Raw genomic sequence first — 11147 nt, forward strand, 5'->3', positions numbered from 1 at the left:
CTGAAAGCGACATTATCAGGGACCCTCTCCTCCCAATGGGGAGCGGACTCAGTGGTTCTGCTGAAAACTGTAATACACTAAGTCACTGCTCTGCGTGTCACTATAGAGAATGATGTCATGTTCAACAAGACGCCTGCTTTGTTCTGTAGTAGCGTATTTGTCATGTGGAGCTTTCCATATGAGGGAGATAACGTGAGAGCTCTGAGACCAGAGACTTGCGAAGGGCAGGAGATATTTGCCGTCTCCCACCTGCCTCGAGTGTTCTTTCAGCTGCCTGACCCTGTGAGGCCGCTTGGTGTCCTACCATTGCACCCACCAGCAGAGCCGCACTTAGAAAGTCCTGCTTCTATGCCAATCCTGGAACCAACAGAACCTGGGCCAATGATTCAGCCCAGAAGGCACTTACTCAAGGGGGAATTGAAGAACCCAAAAGACCTCAACTAGAAAAATTCCCTTTTAAAAGTCAGTCTCCCTAAAGAAATTCCTTCCCCATACCCAAATCCAACCTAACCACCACTAACCGTTAGAATCTACCAGTAATTATTAGAATCCACCGTAACTGTCAAAACCTCTGACGTCAGCAACCACCCCTAGATAAGAGCCAATCAGAGCAACCTCGATTACATAAGAGCCAATCAGCTTGAAGGATACTCCTCCCCGCCCCCCACTGCCTATAAAAAGGCCTGCGTGCCTGCTTATGGGGTCTCCATCTGCTCGGATGGTTGACCTACCGCATGCTGTGTAGAGATCTATAAATGCTTCTGCTGACTGCATATGCAAGAGAGTTTTTCGTGGGGGACACGAAAACGGGCACAACAATGACCATCATATTGGACAGCACAGGTCTAGCCAGTTGAGGTTATTGGAAGTTAATCTGGGTTAGAAATGCAAGATGATTATTAATTTCCTTTAGTTTGAAGATCTAGCTTGTCTTTTAAAAGTGTTAATCTACTTTAATTTTTGATGCTTTTTAAAAGGACTACTTTTGCCTCTTAATATTTTATCATGAGGGGGCGAGTAATAATTCTGAACTCTATCCTCAACAGATGTTAATCAGAGCATTCTGTAAACCACTCACATTTATAGCAGTCAGTAGAGGGTTGCTTCAACGTAAACTCTGAGTAGATTAACAGATGAAAAGAGTAGGAAAATGGGAAATCACTTTCATTGAACTTTAATTCTATTTTTTTAATACTTAAAAATATAAATAAAATTTAGTATTTTTATTATTTGAATAATTGTAGAATTTTAATCCATGCCAAGATATATATTATAGTTAAATGAAAACTATATACGTTAAATGAAAATTATTTGAAAAGAGGGGAATTGTGGGCTTTCATACAACTTGACTATGCATCTTTTATGTAAATTTTATTTAAATAAAATCAGTATTTTGTTCAAAAACCCTGTCTGGGTGTTACAAATAAACAAATGAAAAAAATAAAATGCAAAGGTAATGACCATCAACAGCTGTAACCCTTTTCTACAGGAACGGGTACACGCTGCTACTATCCAAGCCATCCCAGCTTAGCGCTGGTGGCGTTTAGATCCGAGAGACGTCAGGGGCGGCGCGGCTCCCGAGTGTCACCGGGAAACAGCTCCCGCTGCTTCCCACCACTCAGAACAAACCCAAATAAACTCACAGGCGCCCCCACTCGGCCTATGACATTAGACGGAGGACAAATACGCAGCTTGACAGTCATCCCCCGGCGGAGCTGTGACTCAGCCGGCTCTCCAGGCCCTCACTCGGTCCATCAGCACCCTGCTCCGCCCGCCCCGGCCGGCCCTCGGCCGCTCTCCGCAGCCCCCCACTCCCGCTGGCCCCGGGGCTGGGAGGGCGGCAGGCCCGCAGCCCCAGCTGGACCCGCATCCTCTCGCCGCAGCCCGCCAAGCTCCAGGAACGTCGGAGCCAAGTCAGTAGGGAGCGGTTGCCAGGACGCTCCACCGAGGCCCGCCGCCCGGGCGCCGTTACCTTCGTTCTTGCCCAGGATTCGGCAGCATAGGTTCTGCAGCAGAACGTTCGGCGATTTCTGGTCCGGGGCCGCCATCCTCGCCCCGGCACTGCAGATGGAAGTGGCCAGGGAACGGGAGGGAGGCGGGCTGGCCCAGGTGGGCAGTCCCCACTAGTGACCCGCTAGCGCTAGCCCGCCTTCCCCAAGCCTGAGGGCGCTCCTGGGGCTCCGCCGTGATCCTGCCGCCGCTGCGCACAGAGACCCGCCTACCGGCTGCAGCCAGCAGCCCACTGTCAGCGTGGCGCACTCGGGTCCTCCGCGTCCTTCCCTGACAGGCTAAGCAACAGAGACCGCGGGTGAAAACGGCGCCATTTTAACAGAACCCGCCGAAATTGCGGGCCAACCCCCACAATGCCTTTCTTCTTCCCACCCCCTTCGTTATTTCTAGTTGCAACGGCTTAAAAGTTCCCCTCTCCCTTCACCAGACGTTTCCCCCCACCACTACCGTGCAGGCCAGAAAAGTTCCGCTGAATAAATTGCTCCCACCTACTGCTCCTGGAGGAGTCTTGGTGTGGCGCTGTGGGTTAATGCGTCAGTCTGCAAAGCCGTTTTAACTGCAAGGTCGGTGGTTCAAGCTCAGCAGCTGCTCTTCGGAAACCCTATACAGGGTCGCTATGGGTCGAAACCGACTCGACGGCACTTCACAACAACAACAACAATTGCTCCTGGAGTCCTGGTATGGCGCTGGGGGTTAATGCGCCAGACTGAATAGCAGTTTGAACTGCTAGGTCGGTGGTTCAAGCTCACCAGCTGCTCTTCGGAAACCCTATACAGGGTCGCTATGGGTCGAAACCGACTCGACGGCACTTCACAACAACAACAACAATTGCTCCTGGAGTCCTGGTATGGCGCTGGGGGTTAATGCGCCAGACTGAATAGCAGTTTGAACTGCTAGGTCGGTGGTTCAAGCTCACCAGCTGCTCCTCGGAAACCCTATACAGGGTCGCTGTGAGTCAGAACCGACTGATGGCACACCACCACCATCTTACCTAGACGGAGCCCTGGTAGCACAGTTGGCTGCTAACCGCAAGGTCACATGTTCAAACCCAGACACTCAGCAGGTAGAAAGACAAGGCTGTCCCCATAAAGTTTTACATTCTCAGTCACGAATTGGAATAGACTCTATAAAAGTGTGGTTGATTTGGGCTCTATAGTACGTAGTGCTGTGCTTATGTCATTGTTGTCAGGTGCTATTGAGCCGGTACTGACCCACAGCGACCTTATGCACAGCAGAATGAAACACTGCCCGATCCTGGGCCAACCTCACTACTGTTGCCACACTTGAGTCCATCGATGGTGCCACTTAGCCAATGCATCTCATTGGGGGTCTTCCTCTTTTTCTCCAACCCTCCACCTGACCAAACATGATCTCCTCCAGCGACTGGTCCCTCCTGACAATGTGTCCAAAGTATGAGAGACAAAGTTTGGCTGTGCTTATCGTGAGAGCTTTTTACAACTACAGGAATGAGTCAGAAATCATCCACACTTCGGCTATACAATTTATTTTAATCAACTTTTAGAAAAGACAAATACATCATTTTTTAACTATCTCTTTGCTTTTTAACACACTCTATTCATCTGTCAACAAGCTTCCCTATTCCCTTTTTTAAAAATGTTTTAGGCTGAGCTGCAAGCCACAAATGCACCACTGTCTTTGCTTCTTCTTCAGAGGTGAATCTTTGTCCTCGAAGGGCTGCTTTCAGGAGACCAAACAGGTCAAAGTCCCATAGAGCAAGGATGCTTTAACACCTCAACACTAAGTTTTCGCAAATTGTCAACAGTGTAGACAGAGATGTGTGGATGTGCATTGTCATGCAAGATCACAATGCCCTTGGAGAGCAGTCCTATAGGATTAATGTGAAATTCAGGCTTCGGCTCTTCAGGGAGCATCTCACTGTCATTAGCACTGTTGTGTGTTGAACCTTTTTCCTGATAGTGTTCCAGCACTGGTCCTTGAGAATATCAGAACGCTGTAAGCATCCATTTTCCAACTGATGGCTGAGTTTTACACCTTTTCTTGGGCAACAGTTGAGGACATTTCCACTTAATAGTCTGCCGTTTACTCTCAGGGATCGGTTTGATTCTTGATGAGAGGGAGATTCCCAGTGCCCTGAGACTCTTGTAGGAACAACAGGACCGACTTTGTCAGAAAACTGTGCATAGGTGAGGCCTCCTGGAAGGATCCTTGAAGAAAAGTCATATATGTGCCCAGAAGAGAGTCTACCTTTGGATGCTTGCCACAGAGATGCGATTGATGGCCACTCAGGATCAGTCCGAAGATGGGTAACTGGTATTGCTGTTGTTGTTGTTGTTGTTAAGTGCCATCTTCAGCGAGACCCTGTCTAGGGTTTCTGAGGAGCAGCTGTTGGGTTTGAGCCGCTTCCAAGTGGATCGGACATAGAAGTTTGAATTGAATTATGCAGGAGGTAAAAAAAACAAAACAAAACCCTGAAAATGACCAAAAGGTCCCAAAATTTTATTGAGATGTTATTAAAGACTGAGAAATAGGATAGTAGCGTAGTGGTTATGAATCAGGCTGTAAACTGCAAGGTCAGCAGTTCGAAATTACCAGCTGTTCCGCGGGAGAAAGATGAGACTTTCTGCTCCCATAAAGATTTACAGCCTCAGAAATCCTGTACATGGTTGCTATGGGTTGGAATCGACTCAACGGCACATAACAACAACCACCTAGCCTAAGCCATGGTGTTTTCAATAACCTCATATGCATGTGAAAGCTGGATAGTAAATAAGGAAGACTGTAGAAAAATTGATGCTTTTGAGTTGCGGTGTTGGAGGAGAATATTCAAAGTGCCATGGGCTGCCAAATGAACCAATAGATCCATTTTGGAAGAAGTGCAACCACAGTGTTCCTTGGAGGCCAGGATGGCCAAACTTCATCGCTCATGCTTTGGACATATTGTCAGGAGGGACCAGTCACTAGAGAAGGACATCATGTTTGGTAAGTTGGAGGGTCAGAGAAAAAGAGGAGGATCCCCAACGAAATGGATTGGCCAGGTAGCAGCATTGTTGGACTCAAGCATGACAACAGTAGTGAGGTTGGCCCAGGATCGGGCAGTGTTTCGTTCTGCTGTGCATAAGGTCGCTATGGGTCGGTACTGACTCGATGGCACCTAACAACACCAAACCTAGCCTAAAGGGTTTTTGGTTCTTCAATAGGCTACCAGTATGGCAAATTTTTAAACTGACAAAAATTAAAACAGTTGAGGTTTTACCCCACTAGGATTTTTGCTGTTTAGTGCCGTCCGGTCATTTCTCACTTGTAGCAACCCTGTACAGGGTTTCTGAGGAGTGGTAGGTTAAAGCTCATCAGTTGACCTTGAGGTTAGCAGTCCAGTTTTTGTCCTACAGTGCCACACCAGGGCTCCACTAAGATCAGACTGCTTAAAAACAGATTGCATGTATTGTAGGATAAGAAGCAACTATGTAGTAATGTTTGATGTATCTTGCCCCTAATCAGAAGGAAACCTGTTGATGCAGTAGTTAAGAGCTTGGCTGCTAACCAAAAGTGTTAGCAATTCACACCCATCAGCCCCTCCATGGGAACAAGATGTAGCAGTTCGGTTCTGCAAAGCTTGACAGCCTTGGAAATCCTATGAGGTAATTCTAGTAAACCTTTCCTCCCAGAATTCATACTCTTTTGTAATCACTTAGACCTTAAGGGCGGGTCTCGAGGCTTGCCGGAACTAGTAGAATGTGGTGAAAGGATGCTTGGCCAGTGCCCACCTTGAGCCATAAGGCGCATGGCAGTTTCTTGGTTTGCACTCTTGAAGACTGCTGAGCCACCCTATCGACAGTCCAGCTACCAAATAGAAAAGACCATGTAGAGAGACCACATGCAAAGGGGAATTTATACTGCAGTGATATTAAATGAGAAAGAGAGATTCCCTTATCTCAGTATTCCAGCTGAATCAGCCCTACATTCTGCAAAGCAAATCCAGCTGTCCACCTAGTCCAGCCCAGCTTGCAGAATTGTTAGCATGCATAATTATGCTGTTCAGAATCACTCCCTTTTGGAAGGATTTGTTTCACAGCCATAGATAATTAATTGGTAATTAATGGATAATTAAATGATCTCTGCCTGATGGTGTTCAAAACAGTCCTCATAACACTTTGGTTAGGCATTGGGCAGCTAACCACAAGGCTGGTGGTTCAAACCCACCAACCACTCGGTGGGAGAAAGATGAAGTTGTCTGCTTCTGTGACTAGTCACAGTCTTGGAACACCTATGTAGGGTGACTGTGAGTTGGAATCCACTCCACAGCAGTGGATTTAGAGTGCTACTTCATGAAGGGTATGTAGGTCATTGCCTATTTGCTCTCAACTTTGCTATATTGCAGAGAACTTATAACACAACCTCCCTGACAAACTGTCATCTTTGAAGATTCCACCAGTAGAAGTAACTGGTAGAAAACTGGAGGGCAACCAACAGGAGACAGTCAACCAACTGGAAAGCTGGAGATTCGCTGGGGGTGTACGCTATTCAAACTGCATGCTGAGCAAATAATCAGAGAAGCTTTATTGCAAGATGACACACCCTTGCCTGTTGAAAATGAAGACTTGAAGCACCTAAATTATACAGTTACAGGTCCCCAATGGAAGATAACCAAGATTAATCTTGAAATGTTCTTTTCAACAATGAATGCAATGCCAATCCTCTTGAATTTGTTGTTCTCAGCATAGTTGTTGTTGTTGTTGTCAGGTGCCATCGAGTCACAACCGACTCATAGCAACCCCATGCACAGCAGAATGAAACAATGTCCGATCCTGGGCCAACCTCACTACCGCTGCCACACTTGATGACATCAATGATGCCACCTGGCTGATCCATCTCTTTCGGGGTCTTCCTCTTTTTCTCTGACCCTCCATCTTACCCAGCATGACATCCTTCTCCAGCGACTGTTCCCTCCTGACAATATGTCCAAGGTATGAGAGATGAAGCTTAGCCATCTTGGCCTCCTCCAAGGAGCACTCTGGTTGCACTTCTTCCAAAACAGATCTGTTGGTTCTTTGGCAGTCCATGGCACTTTCAGTATTCTCCTCCAACACCACAACTCAAAGGCATCAATTCTTCTACAATCTTCATTATTCACTGTCCAGCTTTCACATCCATATAAGGTTATTGAAAATACCATGGCCTGGGTCAGGCACACCTTAGTCCTCAAGCTGACATCTCAGCATAGTAAGCATATGATTATCAGATTCAGAATGGCCAATGTCAGTCCATTTCTGCTCACCAATGGCCATGATATTGATCTTTATGTGTTCTATTTCTGCCTATTCCTTTTTCCTAGTCTCTGGTACTCCGGAAGCTCAGCTGAAACCTATCTACCGTAGGTGATCCTGCAGGTATTTGAAGTACTGGAGGCATAGCTTCCCTCATCTAAGAATCACAGTACAACAAACAAGACATGTGGGCAAATTTTATTAGGATGTACAATTTCCAGTACCCCAGATAAGCAAAGGCCATGATGCAGGGAAGGAAGGAGAACCAATATGAGCTATGTTTCATTTACCACCAAAAGAGTTACCACTCACTTGAACTCATAGGGTTTCCCTCTGAAAAGCAAAATCACTGACTTTCAGAATTGCTCAGCCAGGAGGAGAAAGGGGGAAATTCTTCAATAAAATTTTTATTTTACAACAGATTCAGATTCATAGGATTATTAAGCATAGTATACTCAATTTCCTCTATTGTTACTATCCTATATTAGCATGGTACATTGGTCACAATTGATGAACCATTACTGATTCCTTATTATTTATTATTATTATTTTATTACTATTATTCATTATCATTATATTATTTATATTGTTTAATAATTTAAATATTATAATAATTATTATTCATTATTACTAACTAAGGAGTCATGGTGTGGCCCTGTAGGATAAGCACTAGACTGCCAACTATAAGGTCAGCATTCAAACCACTAGTTGCTCTTATATAGGGTCAGAACAACAACATTGTTAACTAAAATCCATGCCTAATTTAGATTTCCATAGTGTTTCCTTATGTCCTTCTATAGTTCCAGGGTCTCACTTGGGCTAGAGGTATAAGCCAGATTCAGATGAGGACTTGAAATGTGGGATATTATTAATGACGTCAGGTGGATCTTGGCTGAAAGCAGAGAATACCAGAAAGATGTTTATATGTATTTTATTGACTATGCAAAGGCTTTCAAGTGTGTGGGTTAAAACAAGTTATGGACTACATTGCAGAGAATGAGGATTATGTAACACTTCATTGTGCTCATGAAGAACTTGTACATAGACCAAGAGTCAGCTGTTCGAACAGAACAAGGGGACATGGAATAGTTTAAAATCAGGAAAGATGTGCACCAGGGATGTATTCTTTCACCATACTTATTCAATCTGTATAATGAGCAAATAATCTAAGATGCCGAATTATACGAAGAAGAACATGGTCTCAGGATTGGAGAAAGCCTCATTAACAGTCTGCATATGGTATGCATATGATACAATCTTGCTTGATGGACACAAAGAAAACTTAAAACACATACTGATAAAGATCAAAGACCACAGCCTTCAGCATGAATTGCACCTCAAGATAAAGATTCTCACAACTGGACCAGTAAATAACATCATGATAAATGGGGAAAAAAAAGATTGATATGGTCAAATACTTCATTTTTCCTGGATCCACAACTAGCACTCATGGAAGCAGCAGTCAAGAAATCTAACAATGTATTTCATTAGTCAAATCCGCTGCACAAGACCTCTTTAAAGTGTTAAAGAGTAACCATGCCAGTTTGAGGGCTAAGGTACGCCTGACCCAAGCCATGGTATGTTCAATAGCCTCAGATGCATTTGAAAATTGGACAGTGAATAACGAAGACTGTGGAAGAATTGAAGCATTTGAGTTACAGTGTTAGAGAAGAGTATTAAAGCTACAGTGGATTACCAGAAGAACCAACAAATGTGTGTTGGAAGAAGTTCAGCCAGAATGCTCCTAGAAACCAGGCTAGTAAGACTGTCTCTCATACTTCAGACTTACTATCAGGAGGGACCAGTCCTTGGAGAAGGACATCATACTTGGTAAAGTGGAGGGACCCCTAACAATGGGCCCATCAAACATCGCAGCAGTTACAAGGATGGAGGGATGGCACAGGACTGCGCGCTGTTTCATTCTGTTGTACACAAGGTCGCTGAGGACACCTAATACTGTGTTCCCCTTAGAATGACTCCTCCTGTGTGTCACAGCTTCTCTAATGTCCTTGTTTTGATGACCTTTACAGCTGTGCCCAGTACTGGTCAAGTAGTCCTATCTCAGTGAGTGAGTGATTTTCTCAGGATTAAGCCGGGGTTATGTTGTGGTCTTTGGGCAGGTAGACAGCAGAAGTAAAAATGTCATTTTAGTCTTATCATATCAAGAGCCCATACTATCAACTTGACTGATCCCTACTAATGGTCACTTTGACACTTGGATTAAGATAGTGTTTGTTAGATTTCCCTACTATAAAGTTACTCTTCTTTTCACTCTCTTTTCTTACTGTTTTCTTTGGAAGAAAGCCACTATAAAGTCCATACTTCAGAAGCAAAGATGCATGCTCTATTTTCTTAAAAGGCAGACTACCGCCCTAAATTATTTTTAAATTGTCTGTGGAGATTTGTCTATGCTTTTTCACTTATTCATTCAATTTTTCATTCTATCTGTATAGTAATTTATTTAATCAATTTATTTATATCAGTATCAACTCTTGATTATTTATTTTATATTTTGGGCTAGAATCTAATGCTTCTTAACTTATTTTATTGCTTCAAAATTTCCCCTTCTGCACTCGTTTAGTTGGTTCACTTTGATATATTCCCATCTTTATGTGAGTGTGTTGTGTTTTGTTTTTTGAGCACTTCCTTACTTTCATGTGCTGTAAGATGTTCCTCTTCAGTCTGCATCTCTTTGGGAGAAAGATGAGACTTTCTGTTCCTATAAAGATTTACAGCCTCAGCAACCCTATACAGGGTTGCTAGGAGTCAGAACAGACTCGATGCCATTTAACAACGAAAAGATGCCCTGGCTTATTTTGTATACTCCCTGTCCCAGTCTTAGAATCAGCCACTTCTTCGAGGAGCTCTGGTTCTTTTTATGGGGGAAACCAATAAATAGGCACTGGTTTTGTTCATTGCTACTGGGATGTTGTTGCTTCTAGGCCTTTTCAGAATACAGATCAAGGGGAGATGTGTTTGTAAACTAATCCATGAACATATACAGATATGTAATTATTTCTGTATATAATTTCTGTATTTCTGTTAACCTAAACATGAGTTCATTTGATGTTTCCAAATTGAATCCATTAATCCAAGGATCATCCTAGCCTTCTTCCATTTCTTCCTCTGCTTTTCTGTAGCCTCCAACTCTAAGATTCCACACCATGCATTTTTCCTTTAATCTGTTGTTCAGTTCTAGTATACATGTATAGTAGTTTCTAAATTGTTAACCCAGATCTCTGTGAGAAAAAAACTTTATCAACTAGTACAATGCTTTGGAATAGTTCCTTTTTTCTTTAGTCTTACAGACATCAGTGGATTTGGACATTTTAATACATGTTGAGTCTTTTGTCACATTCTGCATTCTCTGCGGTCAATCCCGGGTTTGCTGGATTTCCATAACTCCGGGGATCAGAAGCTCAGCTCTTGAGTCATTACTTTCTCACATTTCCAATGTTTCCATTTCCGTTGCAAACGAAAGACTTTCAGATTCCCCTGCTGCCACCTACAGGGAAGTCTCCGAGTAGAAAGTAGTAGGGCACAGCACAGCTTATGTGTGGAGTGAGCAGTCATCAAGCTGTACCCACACAAAGCTGGTCGGAGTCTATGCAATAGTGACTTCTGCAGTAGTGGGAATGTGACTTCTGCAGTAGTGGGAATGTTGTTGTTGTTAAGTACCGTGGAGTAGGTTCCGACTCATAGTGACCCTGCACAGGGTTTCTGAGGCTGTAAATCTTTACGGGAGCAGAATGCCTCATCTTTCTCCTGCAGGAACCACTGGTAGTTTTGAACTGCTGACCTTGAGGTTGTTGTTGTTAAGTGCCGTCGAGTCGGTTCCGACCCATAGCGACCCTGTACAGGGTTTCCGAGGGTGTAAATCTTTACGGGAGT

General features: G+C 44.1%; 1 protein-coding gene across 1 annotated transcript in view; it reads right to left on the reverse strand.

Moving 5' to 3' along the window:
• TUBGCP3 (tubulin, gamma complex associated protein 3) overlaps positions 1-2048 on the reverse strand; it is a 151896-nt gene extending 149848 nt beyond the window's left edge. Inside the window, 1 exon segment of the mRNA XM_006851544.1 lies at positions 1973-2048. Within this exon segment, the coding sequence (XP_006851607.1) occupies positions 1973-2048 (76 nt within the window).
• Positions 2049-11147: the final 9099 nt, after the last annotated feature.

The sequence above is a fragment of the Chrysochloris asiatica genome, unplaced genomic scaffold (assembly GCF_000296735.1).
Source record: "Chrysochloris asiatica unplaced genomic scaffold, ChrAsi1.0 scaffold00029, whole genome shotgun sequence".
NCBI lineage: Eukaryota > Metazoa > Chordata > Mammalia > Afrosoricida > Chrysochloridae > Chrysochloris > Chrysochloris asiatica.